Source organism: Coregonus lavaretus, assembly GCF_964263955.1.
Source record: "Coregonus lavaretus genome assembly, chromosome: 5".
NCBI lineage: Eukaryota > Metazoa > Chordata > Actinopteri > Salmoniformes > Salmonidae > Coregonus > Coregonus lavaretus.
In genome coordinates, this window is record NC_139992.1 from 51,086,755 (window position 1) to 51,107,776 (window position 21,022).

Below are 21,022 nucleotides of genomic sequence, written 5' to 3' on the forward strand. Positions count from 1 at the left end.
TTAGAGGTTTAGAGCGGTAGAGGTTTAGAGCGGTAGAGGTTTAGAACGGTAGAGGTTTAGAAGGTTAGAGGTTTAGAGCGGTAGAGGTTTAGAAGGTTAGAGGTTTAGAGCGGTAGAGGTTTAGAGCGGTAGAGGTTTAGAAGGTTAGAGGTTTAGAGCGGTAGAGGTTTAGAGCGGTAGAGGTTTAGAGCGGTAGAGGTTTAGAGCGGTAGAGGTTTAGAGCGGTAGAGGTTTAGAGCGGTAGAGGTTTAGAGCGGTAGAGGTTTAGAGCGGTAGAGGTTTAGAGCGGTAGAGGTTTAGAACGGTAGAGGTTTAGAACGGTAGAGGTTTAGAAGGTTAGAGGTTTAGAGCGGTAGAGGTTTAGAGCGGTAGAGGTTTAGAAGGTTAGAGGTTTAGAGCGGTAGAGGTTTAGAGCGGTAGAGGTTTAGAGCGGTAGAGGTTTAGAGCGGTAGAGGTTTAGAGCGGTAGAGGTTTAGAGCGGTCGAGGTTTAGAGCAGTAGAGGTTTAGAGCGGTAGAGGTTTAGAGCGGTAGAGGTTTAGAGCGGTAGAGGTTTAGAGCGATAGAGGTTTAGAGCGGTAGAGGTTTAGAACGGTAGAGGTTTAGAGCGGTAGAGGTTTAGAGCGGTAGAGGTTTAGAGCGGTAGAGGTTTAGAGCGGTAGAGGTTTAGAAGGTTAGAGGTTTAGAGCGGTAGAGGTTTAGAGGGTAGAGGTTTAGAGGGTAGAGGTTTAGAGCGGTAGAGGTTTAGAGCGGTAGAGGTTTAGAGCGGTAGAGGTTTAGAGCGGTAGAGGTTTAGAGCGGTAGAGGTTTAGAGCGGTAGAGGTTTAGAGGGTAGAGGTTTAGAGGGTAGAGGTTTAGAGCGGTAGAGGTTTAGAGCGGTAGAGGTTTAGAGCGGTAGAGGTTTAGAGCAGTAGAGGTTTAGAACGGTAGAGGTTTAGAGCGATAGAGGTTTAGAGCGGTAGAGGTTTAGAGCGGTAGAGGTTTAGAGCGGTAGAGGTTTAGAGCAGTAGAGGTTTAGAGCGGTAGAGGTTTAGAGCGGTAGAGGTTTAGAGCGGTAGAGGTTTAGAGCGGTAGAGGTTTAGAAGGTTAGAGGTTTAGAGCGATAGAGGTTTAGAGCGGTAGAGGTTTAGAGCGGTAGAGGTTTAGAGCGGTAGAGGTTTAGAGCAGTAGAGGTTTCACCATAGTATTATTTTTCTATACGTTTCCCCATCCTTACTGAGCTGACTGGGATATGATGTGATGACTGGGCTGTGATGTGATGACTGAGTATTGATGTGATGACTGGGATGTGATGCGATGACTGGGATATGATGTGTTGACTTGGTTGTGATGACTGGGATGTGATGTGATGACTGGGATATGATGTGATGACTGAGTATTGATGTGATGACTGGGATGTGATGTGATGACTGGGAGGTGATGTGATGACTGTAGTGTGATGTGATGACTGAGTATTGATGTGATGACTGGGATATGATGTGATGACTGAGTATTGATGCGATGACTGGTATGTGATGTGATGACTGGGATATGATGTGATGACTGGGATGTGATGTGATGACTGGGATGTGATGTGATGACTGGGATATGATGTGATGACTGGGATGTGATGTGATGACTGAGTATTGATGTGATGACTGGGATGTGATGCGATGACTGGGATATGATGTGTTGACTTGGTTGTGATGACTGGGATGTGATGTGATGACTGGGATATGATGTGATGACTGAGTATTGATGTGATGACTGGGATGTGATGTGATGACTGGGAGGTGATGTGATGACTGGGATGTGATGACTGAGTATTGATGTGATGACTGGGATATGATGTGATGACTGAGTATTGATGTGATGACTGGGATGTGATGCGATGACTGGGAAATATGATGTGATGACTGGGATGTGATGTGATGACTGGTATATGATGTGATGACTGAGTATTGATGTGATGACTGGGATGTGATGTGATGACTGAGTATTGATGTGATGACTGGGATGTGATGTGATGACTGGGAGGTGATGTGATGACTGGGATATGATGTGATGACTGAGTATTGATGTGATGACTGGGATGTGATGTGATGACTGGGTTTTGATGTGATGACTGGGATGTGATGTGATGACTGGGATATGATGTGATGACTGGGAGGTGATGTGATGACTGAGTATTGATGTGATGACTGGGATATGATGTGATGACTGAGTATTGATGTGATGACTGGGATATGATGTGATGACTGAGTATTGATGTGATGACTGGGATGTGATGCGATGACTGGGATATGATGTGTTGACTTGGTTGTGATGACTGGGATGTGATGTGATGACTGGGATGTGATGTAATGTCTGGGATGTGATGACTGGGATATGATGTGTTGACTGGGATGTGATGTAATGTCTGGGATGTGTTGACTGGGATGTGATGTAATGTCTGGGATGTGATGACTGGGATATGATGTGATGACTGGGAGGGATGTGATGACTGGGATATGATGTGATGACTGGGAGGTGATGTAATGTCTGGGATGTGATGACTGGGAGTGATGTGATGACTGGGATATGATGTGTTGACTTGGTTGTGATGACTGGGAGTGATGTGATGACTGGGATGTGATGTGTTGACTGGGTTGGATGTGTTGACTGGCTCCAGGTCTTAGATCTGATTGGGTAGCTATATTGGCTGTGATGTGTGTCACAACAGGCAGTCAGAGCCCTTCTGGAGAGGCCAGAGCTCTGCTCCTACTGTAAACACTCCTACACTACACAACCCTGCCAACAACCACCCACCCTGCCAACTCACACCCGCCCTGCCAACTACCACCCACCCTGCCAACTACCACCCGCCCTGCCAACTACCACCCGCCCTGCCAACTACCACCCGCCCTGCCAACTACCACCCGCCCTGCCAACTACCACCCGCCCTGCCAACTACCACCCGCCCTGCCAACTACCACCCGCCCTGCCAACTACCACCCACCCTGCCAACTACCACCCGCCCTGCCAACTACCACCCACCCTGCCAACTACCACCCGCCCTGCCAACTACCACCCGCCCTGCCAACTACCACCCGCCCTGCCAACTACCACCCACCCTGCCAACTACCACCCACCCTGCCAACTACCACCCACCCTGCCAACTACCACCCACCCTGCCAACTACCACCCACCCTGCCAACTGACACCCGCCCTGCCAACTACCACCCACCCTGCCAACTACCACCCGCCCTGCCAACTCACACCCGCCCTGCCAACTCACACCCGCCCTGCCAACTCACACCCGCCCTGCCAACTCACACCCGCCCTGCCAACTACCACCCACCCTGCCAACTACCACCCGCCCTGCCAACTACCACCCACCCTGCCAACTCACACCCGCCCTGCCAACTACCACCCACCCTGCCAACTACCACCCACCCTGCCAACTACCACCCGCCCTGCCAACTACCACCCGCCCTGCCAACTACCACCCACCCTGCCAACTACCACCCACCCTGCCAACTACCACCCACCCTGCCAACTACCACCCACCCTGCCAACTACCACCCACCCTGCCAACTGACACCCGCCCTGCCAACTCACACCCGCCCTGCCAACTCACACCCGCCCTGCCAACTACCACCCGCCCTGCCAACTACCACCCACCCTGCCAACTACCACCCACCCTGCCAACTACCACCCACCCTGCCAACTACCACCCGCCCTGCCAACTACCACCCGCCCTGCCAACTACCACCCACCCTGCCAACTACCACCCGCCCTGCCAACTCACACCCGCCCTGCCAACTCACACCCGCCCTGCCAACTCACACCCGCCCTGCCAACTCACACCCGCCCTGCCAACTACCACCCGCCCTGCCAACTACCACCCGCCCTGCCAACTACCACCCGCCCTGCCAACTCACACCCGCCCTGCCAACTCACACCCGCCCTGCCAACTACCACCCGCCCTGCCAACTACCACCCGCCCTGCCAACTACCACCCGCCCTGCCAACTCACACCCGCCCTGCCAACTCACACCCGCCCTGCCAACTCACACCCGCCCTGCCAACTACCACCCACCCTGCCAACTACCACCCGCCCTGCCAACTACCACCCGCCCTGCCAACTACCACCCACCCTGCCAACTCACACCCGCCCTGCCAACTACCACCCACCCTGCCAACTCACACCCGCCCTGCCAACTACCACCCACCCTGCCAACTACCACCCACCCTGCCAACTACCACCCACCCTGCCAACTACCACCCACCCTGCCAACTACCACCCACCCTGCCAACTACCACCCGCCCTGCCAACTACCACCCGCCCTGCCAACTACCACCCGCCCTGCCAACTACCACCCGCCCTGCCAACTACCACCCACCCTGCCAACTACCACCCGCCCTGCCAACTACCACCCGCCCTGCCAACTACCACCCGCCCTGCCAACTACCACCCACCCTGCCAACTACCACCCACCCTGCCAACTACCACCCACCCTGCCAACTACCACCCGCCCTGCCAACTCACACCCGCCCTGCCAACTCACACCCGCCCTGCCAACTCACACCCGCCCTGCCAACTACCACCCGCCCTGCCAACTCACACCCGCCCTGCCAACTCACACCCGCCCTGCCAACTACCACCCGCCCTGCCAACTACCACCCACCCTGCCAACTCACACCCGCCCTGCCAACTACCACCCACCCTGCCAACTACCACCCACCCTGCCAACTCACACCCGCCCTGCCAACTACCACCCACCCTGCCAACTACCACCCACCCTGCCAACTACCACCCACCCTGCCAACTACTACCCACCCTGCCAACTACCACCCGCCCTGCCAACTACCACCCGCCCTGCCAACTACCACCCACCCTGCCAACTACCACCCACCCTGCCAACTACCACCCGCCCTGCCAACTACCACCCGCCCTGCCAACTACCACCCACCCTGCCAACTACCACCCACCCTGCCAACTACCACCCACCCTGCCAACTACCACCCGCCCTGCCAACTCACACCCGCCCTGCCAACTCACACCCGCCCTGCCAACTCACACCCGCCCTGCCAACTACCACCCGCCCTGCCAACTCACACCCGCCCTGCCAACTCACACCCGACCTGCCAACTACCACCCGCCCTGCCAACACATTCCTACCCAACACACTCCACTAACTCACTCATACCCTACACATACACGCACTCCTGCCAAGTCAGGTCACCCACGCCAACATATGTAACCTATAAAATCCTGCCTACCACAGGAGATTGGTGACACCTTCATTGGGGAGGACAGGCTCGTGGTAATAACTGGAGCGGAATCACTGGAATGGTATCATATACATAAAACACACGTGTTTGATGCCATTCCATTTGCTCAATTCCGGACATTATTATGAACCGTTCTCCCCTCAGCAACCTCCTGTCCTGCCTCTACATTATTATCTGTATTTCCTCTATACTCTGTGACTGAGATATTATGGGCCTTTGATTTCAACTGCTTTGTAATGTATTCTGTCGCACAGGGGGAGCTGCTGAGCCCGTGTCGCTGCAGTGGGTCGGTCCGCTGTACCCACCAGCCCTGCCTCATCAAGTGGATCAGTGAGAGAGGATCCTGGGCCTGTGAGCTCTGCTATTACAAGTACCAGGTCATCACCATCAGCACCAATAACCCACTACAGGTCAGCTACCATGCAAGCAGTAAAATCAGATTTAAAAAATTGATCAAAATACACCTTATAGAACAGCGGGACTGTGAAGAGACACACACACAGGTACAGATACACACACACACACACACACACACACACATGATAACATACACCCTAGACACATGTACACATGGATTCTGTAGATATGTGGTAGTAGAGTGGTGGTCTTAGGGAACATACTTAATGTGTTGTGAAATCTGTTGTGAATGTATTGTAATGTTTTTAAAATTGTATATAACTGGCTTAATTTTGCTGGACCCCAGGAAGAGTAGCTGCTGCCTTGGCAGGAACTAATGGGGATCCATAATAAACCCCAGGAAGAGTAGCTGCTGCCTTGGCAGGAACTAATGGGGATCCATAATAAACACCAGGAAGAGTAGCTGCTGCCTTGGCAGGAACTAATGGGGATCCATAATAAACCCCAGGAAGAGTAGCTGCTGCCTTGGCAGGAACTAATGGGGATCCATAATAAACCCCAGGAAGAGTAGCTGCTGCCGTGGCAGGAACTAATGTGGATCCATAATAAACCCCAGGAAGAGTAGCTGCTGCCTTGGCAGGAACTAATGGGGATCCATAATAAACCCCAGGAAGAGTAGCTGCTGCCTTGGCAGGAACTAATGGGGATCCATAATAAACCCAATGGTGCATTTGTGTTTACAGTATCTCCCTCCCTCCCTCAGTGGCAGTCCATCTCCCTGACGGGGATAGAGAAGGTTCAGATAGCTGCAGCGGTTCTGGGTTCTATGTTCCTGGTGGCCAGTCTGTCCTGGCTGGTCTGGTCCTCCTTCAGCCCCTCGGCACGCTGGCAGAGACATGACCTGCTCTTCCAGATCTGCTACGGCATGTATGGATTCATGGACATCGTCTGCTTCGGTGAGGCTGAGCCCCATTCTAGTTTACAACCGTGGCTCACTGACAGTGAATAATAGTGTATGGCAGTTGCTTATAGTGATAGACTAACTTAGTTTATTCAGCTAGCTAAGACGCCACAGCCAGCTAGCATGCCGGACTCCAACAACACATTATAGTGAATGCTCTTCAGATGTTCTCACTCCGAAATCCCCTTACTGTATGTGAGTGGAATGCCAAAGACACTGAGAGAATGAATGACAGAAATGATTCATTATAATTTGATAAGTCTGTATAGTTTCGCCTGCAGGTCTAATGTGAGAATACTTTATCATTAAATATACATTTAGTTAATCTGTCTTAGAGTCTCTAGCCTTTAATCCATTACTCCAGAGGAAGGCAACTCAGACGCCTCAGGAACTGCAGGATTTTGTCCCCACTAGAACAACTGAGCTGATTGATCAGTTCAGTGATTGACTAAATTCAACATCCCTGGTCTTTCAGGTCAGTTCAATCACAAACATGAAGTGCCTGTGGCCCTCCAGGACCAGGGTTGTCTACCCCTGATGTAGACAGTGCATGTGGCCCTCCAGGACCAGGGTTGTCTACCCCTGATGTACTCTGTAGAGTCTTTCGTTTTAAACATACTGTAACTTATTCCCTTCTGCAGATAAATTCATCCTCTGCTGGGTTTTATATACACTGAATAGAGTCCTTGTTAGGGCTGGAGAGTGTGAGTCTGTATAGTAGATGTCCTGTACCTGTTAGGGCTGGAGAGTGTGAGTCTGTATAGTAGATGTCCTGTACCTGTTAGGGCTGGAGAGTGTGAGTCTGTATAGTAGATGTCCTGTACCTGTTAGGGCTGGAGAGTGTGAGTCTGTATAGTAGATGTCCTGTACCTGTTAGGGCTGGAGAGTGTGAGTCTGTATAGTAGATGTCCTGTACCTGTTAGGGCTGGAGAGTGTGAGTCTGTATAGTAGATGTCCTGTACCTGTGCCAGGAAACTGTGGAGTCATTAACTCTGCTCTCTTTAGCTATCGACCTATACTGTCCCCTGGCAGACTGCAGACATCAGGAAGAACACAGAGCTGACTGCTGTTTATCAGCAGACGTACGGCACAGTAAATAATGGACCGCTCATCACTAGCTACACAAACCATTTATCACCTCACCTGCCATGCTGCTAACTCATATTCTATCTCTCTCTTGTATTATCACTGAGACACAAACAAGTAGCCTAGCATTATGGTTATTCTGCAGACTCGAACCAGGATCTCTAGTGGCACAGCTAGCACTGCGATGCAGTGCCTTAGACCACTTTGCCACTCGGGAGGCCCCTGTTAAATGTAAAATCTGTAGGCAGGTAAAGACAAGTTGACTAAAAACATAATAGCGTCCTATCAAATACTGTTCAGGTTCATCACAGCAGCATTTCCCACAGCAATGACCCAGCATGGCAAAAACAGACAGTACAATCACAGGCTCTCAGTGTTTTGGATGGATTACAATGCTCCAACATTCTTATTTTTGGGGGGGTAAGATTTTATTTATTTGGGTTTTTAGAGTATACAAACATAGACAAAGACAATAGATAACTTAACATTTCACAAACATAGATCCTCTAAATGACATAACGTTGTCTGGCCCGACCTTCGGCATAAAGAAACAAGATAAATAAGGACAACACCACCTCTGACGTACAGACATTTCAACAAACGTTCATGATATCATGTTCCCATCGCATCCATCCCCATACTGTTTGTCTCTTCACATTTTTTTCAAATGTTTCATCCTTTGGATATTTCTAGTAGTCAGGGGTTGGAACCAAAAATATTTTCCAATCGTTTCATTCCGTTCCACTGTTCCGACCACCAAAATAAAGTTCTGAACCGGTTCCAACCAACAAAACAGTAACAATTTATATCGTTCCTTTCTGTTCCTTTTTAAACCGCTGAAATATATATATATATTTTTTACATTTAGCTCGACATTAAATTGACTTCACCAATCAGTGCGGATAAAGCAGCTTGCTGCGGAGCGGGTAAGCGAGTTAATCTGTATAGGAAATAGTATTTTGCCGTAACAGCATGGTTTAATCACAATGAAAGACAAACACACTGTGCTGCCAGTCCCAGTGTAGGGCGCGAGATGCAGCTGACATTTCGAGGGTGAGGAGAGAGCGAGAGAGTATGGAGGAAGCTTGCCCTGAAGCTCTGGGCATCTTGTTATGACATGCATTATCTGAATTAGGCCCACAGAATTATACCTACAGGGGAGCGGCTTCTATGGAGGAACTTTGAATGTCTTTGAACTTCCGAGTTTTGTGTGCAGAGCGGCACTAGAATTAAAAACACGTCTTACCTTTTTGTAGTTAATAAATCCAATGTGAAATGTGAGAACTACAGTACCCTTAACTAGCATTGAAAAAGTAAATCCATTCTTCTCTAATTAAACATCTCTCCATAATTTTCAGAATTACTCTTGTAACGTCGTCAGTAGGCTACAGTAACCTATGCTTCAGAGGGGAGGGGCAGGTAGCACACATCCACTGGCTAAGATTTCCAGCTGGCAGGCAGACGCTGGCAGGCAGACGCTGAAAGGCAGACGCTGGCAGGCAGACGCTGGCAGGCAGACGCTGGCAGGCAGACGCTGGAATACGTTTCTGAGTGACAGAGTGAGGGCCTCGCATAGGCACTTTGTTGCAATTTTTGTGGAACTGGAAAAAAATGCCCATAACGTAAAAAATAAGGTTATTAACAGGTTGCCATGCTTTTCTAATAACGGTTCTGTTCCAGAACAGTATAGATCACTTTTGATTTCAGTTCGGGTTCTGTTCCTTTAAAAATGTAGTTATTTTCCAATTTTCATTTATGTTCCTGGAACCGTTCCAACCCTTGCTTGTAATACTTTATATCGCTTCAAATTGTACTGTTTTGTTACTCTCTGTATCCCACATTTTTTCATCCACTGTCTTAATGATGGAGGATCATTTGATTTCCAGTTTTTAAGTAAACGTTTTTTCAAAATGATTGATGAAGAAAGTACGGTCCAACCCATTGGGTCTCTCACCGCACCCCCATATGCCATGTCTGGAAATATGCAGATAGACGGATTAAAAGTACATTTATATTTTCAAACTTCTGACTCTGTAACTCCACCCATGACTTTTGGACTTTATAGCGCTTCCAGAAGGTATGAATTATTGAGTCATTGTTAGTTTTACGCTTAAGACATGACTCTGCCTTTGTACTGTAGAATTTGTGAATTTTGTCTCTTACATAATACATTCTATACATTAGTTTATACTGGATTAAGTTTTAACATTTTGGTTAACTGTAATTTCATTATGCTCCAACTTTCCCTCCGTCTTGTGCAACATCAGTTCTTTTAAAATCTTGGTTCCAATATTTTTTTATTTTTTTGCAAGCTTTTGTATATCTTCCCTATCATATGAACATCCTCAACATTCCTCTGATGTCCAAAAGATTTCAGATCGAAATTTCGTGATATAAAACTTTTAAGTTGCATGTATTTGAAAATGTCTTCATTGGTCAGTCCAAAATTGCTTTTTAATTCTGTCATGGAAATAATTGTATTTCCTGTTACCAAGTCATTTATGGTATCTATGCCTTTAGTTTTCCATGTGGACCAATTTATCTGTGAATTCTGAAAAACAAACCAAGGATTGTTACATACAGTGGCTTGCGAAAGTATTCAACCCCCTTGGCATTTTTCCTATTTTGTTGCCTTACAACCTGGAATTAAAATTGATTTTCTGGGGGTTTGTATCATTTGATTTACACAACATACCTACCACTTTGAAGATGCTAAATATTTTTTCTTGTGAAACAAACAAGAAATAAGACAAAAAAAACAGAAAACTTGAGCGTGCATAACTATTCACCCCCCCCCCCAAAGTCAATACTTTGTAGAGCCACCTTTTGCAGCAATTACAGCTGCAAGTCTCTTGGGGTATCTCTATAAGCTTGGCACATTTAGCCACTGGGATTTTTGCCCATTCTTCAAGGCAAAACTGCTCCAGCTCCTTCAATTTGAATGGGTTCCACTGGTGTACAGCAATCTTCAAGTCATACCACAGATTCTCAATTGGATTGAGGTCTGGGCTTTGACTAGGCCATTCCAAGATATTTAAATGTTTCCCCTTAAAACACTTGAGTGTTGCTTTAGCAGTATGCTTAGGGTCATTGTCCTGCTGGAAGGTGAACGTCCGTCCCAGTCTCAAATCTCTGGAAGACAGGTTTCCCTCAAGAATTTCCCTGTATTTAGTGCCACCCATCATTCCTTCAGTTCTGACCAGTTTCCCAGTCCCTGCCGATGAAAAACACAGAATGTGTTTGCTTATTTTTTTCTTTAAGCAATGGCTTTTTTCTGGCCACTCTTCCATAAAGCCCAGCTCTGTGGAGTGTACGGCTTAAAGTGGTCCAATGGACAGATACTCCAATCTCCGCTGTGGAGCTTTGCAGCTCCTTCAGGGTTATCTTTGGTCTCTTTGTTGCCTCTCTGATTAATGCCCTCCTTGCCTGGTCCATGAGTTTTGGTGGGCGGCCCTCTCTTGGCAGGTTTGTTGTGGTGCCATATTCTATCCATTTTTTAATAATCAATTTAATGGTGCTCCGTGGGATGTTCAAAGTTTCTGATATTTTTTTATAACCCAACCCTGATCTGTACTTCTCCACAACTTTGTCCCTGACCTGTTTGGAGAGCTCCTTGGTCTTCATGGTGCCGCTTGCTTGGTGGTGCCCCTTGCTTAGTGGTGTTGCAGACTCTGGGGCCTTTCAGAACAGGTGTATATATACTGAGATCATGTGACACTTAGATTGCACACAGGTGGACTTTATTTAACTAATTATGTGACTTCTGAAGGTAATTGGTTGCACCAGATCTTATTTAGGGGCTTCATAGCGAAGGGTGTGAATACATATGCACACACCATTTTTCCATCATTTATTTTGTAGAATTTTTTGAAACCATCTTTATTTTTATTTTTTACTTCACCAATTTGGACTATTTTGTGTATGTCCATTACATGAAATACAAATACAAATCAATTTCAATTACAGGTTGTAATGCAACAAAATAGGAGAAACGCCAAGGGGGATGAATACCTTTGCAAGGCACTGTAGATGTGTGTTTTTAGGGAGTGATATTGGTTCTTGTAGAGTCTGTTTTATTGTCTTGCATATTGTTATAGTGTTCTTAGCTATGAAGTTGTTCTTAGCTCCATATCCTTTGAAAACAGACACATGAATAGATTTCTGGGGGTGAGCGTGCGCATCTTCAATATGTACCCAGCACATCTTCAATATATACCCATTGTCCTCTTTAGTGCATTTAACAATATGTCGCAAGTAAAAGCCGGTGGCAAGTTGATACAGGTTAAAACCACCCTCTCAGACTCCTATTTATTTGAGTTTTATCTGCCCATATAAAGTCTGTTATGGCCGAGTATACTTTTTTAGAGAATGTCTTTGGTGGGGTAATTGGTACTACCGAAAAATAAATATTAAAACTCTGGGAGCCATGCCATTCTAAAGAGGTTTATTATAATAATATGCCATTTAGCAGACGCTTTTATCCAAAGCGACTTACAGTCGTGCGTGCATAATATTTTTTTTTTGTGTATGGGTGGTCCCGGGGATCGAACCCACTACCTTGGCGTTACAAGCGCCGTGCTCTACCAGCTGAGCTACAAAGATTTATGGGGAAGATTGTTTCATTTCATTAGATCTGCTTTCACATTGTTAAGTAATGGAATAAAGTTATCTTTATATATTATCACTTGTTAAGCATCCTAAGTATTTAATATTGTCTTAAAGGATGGCTGTAGATCATTCGTTTTTTCCCCCTGTTGGTGTAATTAAGCATGATACAGAAGAATGATCCGATATTACAATATCATGGATTTTTGAACCCAGTATATTGTTGTGTGCATTTTTGTAGTCAATTCTTGAATAGCTTTTCTTACTTTGAGAAAAAAAGAAATAGTCATTCCGCTACCCAAGTATAGTAAAGCCCCCTTTACTGGCTCAAATAGCCAACCTGTTACCAAGTAAACTTTTGGCAAAAATTGTGTTTGACCAAATACAATGATATTTTACTGTAAACAAATTGGCAACAGACTTTCATTACGCTTATAGGGAAGAACATTCAACAAGCACAGCACTTACACAAATGACTGATGATTGGCTGAGAGAAATTGATGATAAAAAGATTGTGGGGGCTGTTTTGTTAGACTTCAGTGCGGCTTTTGACATTATCGATCTTAGTCTGCTGCTGGAAAAACATATGTGTTATGGCTAAATATCCATCGCTAGCCGTCTACCACCCGGTTACTCAACCCTGCACCTTAGAGGCTGCTGCCCGATGTACATAGACATGGAATCACTGGTCACTTTAATAATGGAACACTGGTCACCTTAATCATGTTTACATACTGCTTTACTCATCTCATATGTATATACTGTATTATATTCTACTGTATTTTAGTCAATGTCACTCCAATATTGCTCGTCCTAATATTTATATATTTCTTAATTCCATTCTTTTACTTTGTAGATGTGTGTGTATTGTTGTGAATTATTAGATACTACAGCACTATTGGAGCTAGGAACACAAGCATTTCGCTACACCCACAATAACATCTGCTAAATATGTGACCAATAAAATGTGATTTGATTCGATTTGAATTCTAAATTTGAAAACAGCCTTCTTGGTCCGTGTGCTGGGAAAAGGGGGTATTCTTGTTAATCAGGATGCCTACACCTCAAATCAAAATAAAATAAAATGTATTTATAAAGCCCCTTTTACATCAGCAGATGTCTCGAAGTGCTTATACAGAAACCCAGCCTAAAACCACAAACAGAAAGCAATGCAGATGTAGAAGCACCTCTGCTGTTTCTACACTAGGTGGCAGCATAGGCCCCTCCAACCCAGCTCATCTTTAAATATTACATTTCTCCTTTTTGAAATGCAACTCCTGCAGGAAAACCACATCTGCTGAGAATATCTTTAAATGTGTAAGAACCTTCTGCCTTTTTTCTGGCCGTCATGGAGCCCATGTATATTCCATGTGATAAGTTGGATTTTGTTGGTCTTTACTTGTATAGAATCAAAGTTAACCTAGTCCATTCCATCTATCATTGAAGAACCAGTTAAAACATTTTAGCAGACATGTCATATGAAGGCGGTGGACATCCCATGGATATGGGAGATCCATAGTATGAATACATAGTTATTGTATACATTACGTTTATAAAACGTGTGAACGTGTAGGCTGAGCAGACATTTAACAGAGACACAAAAAACATAAAGGTCCTCTCCTAATGTACCAAAAGTCTGTGGATGATGTCATTGTAAATACATTGGAGAAGGACTGCCACTAAAGTACTGTGGTCAGTTTGTAAAACCTTGTGAATTAAAGCATAGTGGCTGGTGGGGCTCTACTTGGGGAGAGTGGATCCACCGAAAGACCGAAGTAAGATGATTGGAGGCAAGATGATTGGAGGCAAGATGATTGGAGGCAAGATGATTGGAGGCAAGATGATTGGATCTTAACTGTAATGGCAAACAAGTAATACTAATGACGTCCTCTCCTAATCTGGACACAACTCTTCTTCATTTTACAGCAGGTTTGTAGTCACAAAAATAAATACAATGACATTGTACCCACCACTGTGACCTGTACGCTCTTGTTGGCTGGTCCTCACTACATGTTCGTCGTCAAACCCACTGGCTCCAGGCCATCTATAAATCACTGCTAGGCAAATCCCCGCCTTATCTTAGCTCATTGGTCACCATAGCAGCACCCACCCGTAGTCTGCGCTCCAGCAGGTATATCTCACTGGTCATTCCCAAAGCCAACACCTCCTTTGGCCGCCATTCCTTCCAGTTCTCTGCTGCCAATGACTGGAACGAATTGCAAAAATCTCTGAAGCTGGAGACTCTTATCTCCCTCAATAACTTTAAGCATCAGTTGTCAGAGCACCTTACCGATCACTGCACCTGTACACAGCCCATCTGAAATTAGCCCACCCAACTACCTCATCCCTATATTGTTATTTATTTTGCTCTTTTGCACCCCAGTTTCTCTATTTGCACATCATCTTCTGCACATCTATCACTCCAGTGTTAATACTATTGTAATTATTTTGCACTATAGCCTATTTATTGCCTTACCTCCATAACTTACTACATTTGCACACACTGTATATATATTTTCTGTTGTATTTTTTGACTTTATGTTTTGTTTTACCCCATATGTAACTCTGTGTTGTTGTTTTTATCGCACTGCTTTGCTTTATCTTGGCCAGGTCGCAGTTGTAAATGAGAACCTGTTCTCAACTGGCTTACCTGGTTAAATAAAGGTGAAAAAAAAAAAAAAAAAAAAATAGTAGAGATCAATCCTTCCTTCACTCTCTCCCAAGCCAACATTTTTATGTCACCTTTATTTAACTAGGCAAGTCAGTTAAGAACAAATTCTTATTTACAATGACGGCCTACCAAAAGCCAGCAGGGATGTAGCTCATTTGATTCGATTCCCACGTGGGGCCAGTATAAAAAATAAAATAATGTATGCACTCACTAACTGTAAGTCGCTCTGGATAAGAGCGTCTGCTAAATGACTAAAATGTAAATGTAAATACCTCCACACATCATATACCCTATACCTCCACACACAACATATACCCTATACCCCCACACACAACATATACCCTATACCTCCAGACAACATATACCCTATACCTCCACACACAACATATACCCTATACCTCCACAACATATACCCTATACCTCCACAACATATACCCTATACCTCCACACAACATATACCCTATACCTCCACACAACATATACCCTATACCTCCACAACATATACCCTATACCTCCACACACAACATATACCCTATACCTCCACACACAACATATACCCTATACCTCCACAACATATACCCTATACCTCCACACAACATATACCTTATACCCCCACACAACATATACCCTATACCTCCACACACAACATATACCCTATACCTCCAGACACAACATATACCCTATACCTCCACAACATATACCCTATACCTCCACACATCATATACCCTATACCCCACACAACATATACCCTGTACCTCCACACACAACATATACCCTATACCTCCAGACACAACATATACCCTATACCCCCACACAACATATACCCTATACCCCCACACAACATATACCCTATACCTCCACACAACATATACCCTATACCCCCACACAACATATACCCTATACCCCCACACAACATATACCCTATACCCCCACACAACATATACCCTATACCCCCACACAACATATACCCTATACCTCCACACACAACATATACCCTATACCTCCAGACACAACATATACCCTATACCCCCACACAACATATACCCTATACCTCCACACAACATATACCCTATACCCCCACACAACATATACCCTATACCCCCACACAACATATACCCTATACCCCCACACAACATATACCCTATACCCCACACAACATATACCCTATACCTCCACAACATATACCCTATACCTCCAGACACAACATATACCCTATACCCCCACACAACATATACCCTATACCCCCACACAACATATACCCTATACCTCCACACAACATATACCCTATACCTCCACACAACATATACCCTATACCTCCACACAAAATATACCCTATACCTCCACACACAACATATACCCTATACCTCCACAACATATACCCTATACCTCCAGACAACATATACCCTCGCACAACATATACCATATACCTCCACACAACATATACCCTATACCTCCACACACAACATATACCCTATACCTCCACAACATATACCCTATACCTCCAGACAACATATACCCTATACCCCCACACAACATATACCCTATACCCCCACACAACATATACCCTATACCCCCACACACAACATATACCCTATACCTCCACACAACATATACCCTATACCTCCACACAACATATACCCGATAACTCCACACAACATATACCCTATACCTCCACACACAACATATACCCTATACCTCCACACAACATATACCCTATACCTCCACACACAACATATACCCTATACCCCCACACAACATATACCCTATACCTCCACACAACATATACCCTATACCTCCACACAACATATACCCTATACCTCCACACACAACATATACCCTATACCTCCACAACATATACCCTATACTTCCAGACAACATATACCCTATACCCCCACACAACATATACCCTATACCTCCACACAACATATACCCTATACCTCCACACACAACATATACCCTATACCTCCACAACATATACCCTATACCTCCAGACAACATATACCCTATACCCCCACACAACATATACCCTATACTCCCACACAACATATACCCTATACCCCCACACACAACATATACCCTATACCTCCACACAACATATACCCTATACCTCCACACAACATATACCCTATACCTCCACACAACATATACCCTATACCTCCACACACAACATATACCCTATACCCCCACACAACATATACCCTATACCTCCAGACACAACATATACCCTATACCCCCACACAACATATACCCTATACCTCCAGACAACATATACCCTATACCCCCACACAACATATACCCTATACCTCCAGACACAACATATACCCTATACCTCCAGACACAACATATACCCTATACCTCCACACAACATATACCCTATACCTCCACACAACATATACCCTATACCTCCACATACAACATATACCCTATACCTCCACAACATATACCCTATACCTCCAGACAACATATACCCTATACCCCCACACAACATATACCCTATACCTCCACACAACATATACCCTATACCTCCACACACAACATATACCCTATACCTCCACAACATATACCCTATACCTCCAGACAACATATACCCTATACCCCCACACAACATATACCCTATACCCCCACACAACATATACCCTATACCCCCACACACAACATATACCCTATACCTCCACACAACATATACCCTATACCTCCACACAACATATACCCTATACCTCCACACAACATATACCCTATACCTCCACACAACATATACCCTATACCTCCAGACACAACATATACCCTATACCTCCACACAACATATACCCTATACCCCCACACAACATATACCCTATACCTCCACAACATTAACCCTATACCCCCACACAACATATACCCTATACCTCCACACACAACATATACCCTATACCTCCACACAACATATACCCTATACCTCCAGACACAACATATACCCTATACCTCCACAACATATACCCTATACCTCCACACAACATATACCCTATACCTCCACACAACATATACCCTATACCTCCACACACAACATATACCCTATACCTCCACACAACATATACCCTATACCTCCACACAACATATACCCTATACCTCCACACACAACATATACCCTATACCTCCACACAACATATACCCTATACCTCCACACACAACATATACCCTATACCTCCAGACACAACATATACCCTTTACCCCCAGACACAACATATACCCTATACCCCCACACAACATATACCCTATACCTCCACACACAACATATACCCTATACCTCTGAACAACATATACCCTATACCCCCACACAACATATACCCTATACCTCCGAACAACATATACCCTATACCCCCACACAACATATACCCTATACCTCCGAACAACATATACCCTATACCTCCACACAACATATACCCTATACCTCCAGACACAACATATACCCTATATCTCCACACATCATATACCCTATACCCCCACACAACATATACCCTATACCTTCACAACATATACCCTATACCTCCACACAACATATACCCTATACCCCCACACAACATATACCCTATACCTCCACACAACATATACCCTATAACTCCACACAACATATACCCTATACCTCCACAACATATACCCTATACCTCCACACAACATATACCCTATACCTCCACACAACATATACCCTATACCTCCACAACATATACCCTATACCTCCACACAACATATACCCTATACCTCCACACAACATATACCCTATACCTCCACAACATATACCCTATACCTCCACACAACATATACCCTATACCTCCACAACATATACCCTATACCTCCACACAACATATACCCTATACCTTCACACAACATATACCCTATACCTCCACACAACATATACCCTATACCTCCACACAACATATACCCTATACCTCCACACAACATATACCCTATACCGCCACAACATATACCCTATACCTCCACACACAACATTTACCCTATACCTCCACACAACATATACCCTATACCTCCTCTCACAACATATACCCTATACCTCCACAACATATACCCTATACCTCCACACACAACATATACCCTATACCTCCACACACAACATATACCCTATACCTCCACACAACATATACCCTATACCTCCACACACAACATATACCCTATACCTCCACACACAACATATACCCTATACCTCCACACAACATATACCCTATACCTCCAGACACAACATATACCCTATACCTCCACACACAACATATACCCTATACCTCCACACACAACATATACCCTATACCTCCACAACATATACCCTATACCTCCACACAACATATACCCTATACCTCCACAACATATACCCTATACCTCCACACACAACATATACCCTATACCTCCACACACAACATATACCCTATACCTCCACACACAACATATACCCTATACCTCCACACAACATATACCCTATACCTCCACACAACATATACCCTATACCTCCACACAACATATACCCTATACCTCCACACACAACATATACCTCCACACATCATATACCCTATACCTCCACACACAACATATACCCAGTGGTCCTCTGTAGCTCAATTGGTAGAGCATGGCGCTTGTAACGCCAGGGTAGTGGGTTCGATCCCCGGGACCGCCCATACGTAAAAATGTATGCACACATGACTGTACGCGTAGGTCTCCCTTCCGAGTAGTGTTTGTAGGCCTTTGACTGGAAAAGTTTCTTGCAGCTTGGTTAGGGCTTCATTGACGCTTGTGAATTCCATCCACTGCGTTCCCCTTCCATACATAGCAATGCCGGGAAGCGGAGCTGAGATTTAATCCCGTCTTCATCTGATTGGAAGGTATTCTTTGCTTCTTTTTCTCAGCTTAGCAGACAGGTCCTGGACGACTCGAATGGTCTGGCCTTGGATTTTGATCTCCTTTCCCCCTTGTGCCTTCAGAATGTTCACTTTGGTTTGATAGTTCCATAGTTTGAAGGTTACAATGCGTGGGTATTTAGCGTTCTTCTGTTTCACGCCGATCCTGTGGCATAGTTCCAGATCTTCTGGTGATAAACCCACATCAAGTTCCTCTATCACTTCGACCAAGTAGTTGAAAAGGTCTCCTTTTTCCATCCTCATAGACTAGACGAAACAAAGTAAATGTACAGTTGAAGTCAGAAGTTTACGTACACTTAGGTTGGAGTCATTAAAACTCGTTTTTTAACCACTCCACAAATGTCTTGTTAACAAACTATAGTTTTGGCAAGTCGGTTAGGACATCTACTTTGTGCATGACACAATTAATTTTTCCAACAATTGTTTAAAGACAGATTATTTCACTTATACTTCACTGTATCACAATTCCAGTGGGTCAGAAGTTTACATTGGCTTCTGATAGGCTAATTGACATCATTTGAGTCAATTGGAGGTGTACGTGTGGATGTATTTCAAGGCCTACCTTCAAACTCAGTGACATCATTGGAAAATCAAAAGAAATCAGCCAAGACCTCAGAAAAAAAATCGTAGACCTCCACAAGTCTGGTTCATCCTTGGGAGCAATTTCCAAACGCCTGAAGGTACCACGTTCATCTGTACAAACAATAGTACGCAAGTATAAACACCATGGGACCACGCAGCAGTCATACCGCTCAGGAAGGAGACGTGTTCTGTCTCCTAGAGATGAACATACTTTGGTGCGAAAAGTGAAAATCAATCCCAGAACAACAGCAAAGGACCTTGTGAAGATGCTGGAGGAAACAGGTACAAAAGTATCTATATCCACAGTAAAACAAATCCTATATCGACATAACCTGAAAGGCCGCTCAGCAAGGAAGAAGCCACTACTCCAAAACTGGCATAAAAATAGAACTGTTTGGCCATTATGTTTGGAGGAAAAAGGGGATTGCTTGCAAGCCGAAGAACACCACCCCAACCATGAAGCACGGGGGTAGCAGCATCATGCTGTGGGGGTACTTTGCTGCAGGAGGGACTTTTTTTTTTTGAGGAAGGAAAATTATGTGGATATATTGAAGCAATATCTCAAGACATCAGTCAGGAAGTTAAAGCTTGGTCGCAAATGGGGTCTT

General features: G+C 45.0%; 2 protein-coding genes across 4 annotated transcripts in view; both read left to right on the forward strand.

Moving 5' to 3' along the window:
• Nucleotides 1–21,022, forward strand: part of LOC311129748 (neuron navigator 3-like) — a 753,845-nt gene that overhangs the window by 199,229 nt on the left and 533,594 nt on the right. The window lies entirely within an intron of this gene.
• Nucleotides 1–21,022, forward strand: part of LOC311129183 (E3 ubiquitin-protein ligase MARCHF4-like) — a gene marked incomplete at both ends in the record, with an annotated part of 32,903 nt that overhangs the window by 5,018 nt on the left and 6,863 nt on the right. Inside the window, 2 exons of the mRNA XM_084161496.1 lie at nucleotides 5,509–5,664; nucleotides 6,375–6,567. Coding sequence (XP_084017622.1) covers nucleotides 5,509–5,664; nucleotides 6,375–6,567 — 349 coding nt within the window. The remainder of the gene's footprint in view (nucleotides 1–5,508; nucleotides 5,665–6,374; nucleotides 6,568–21,022) is intronic.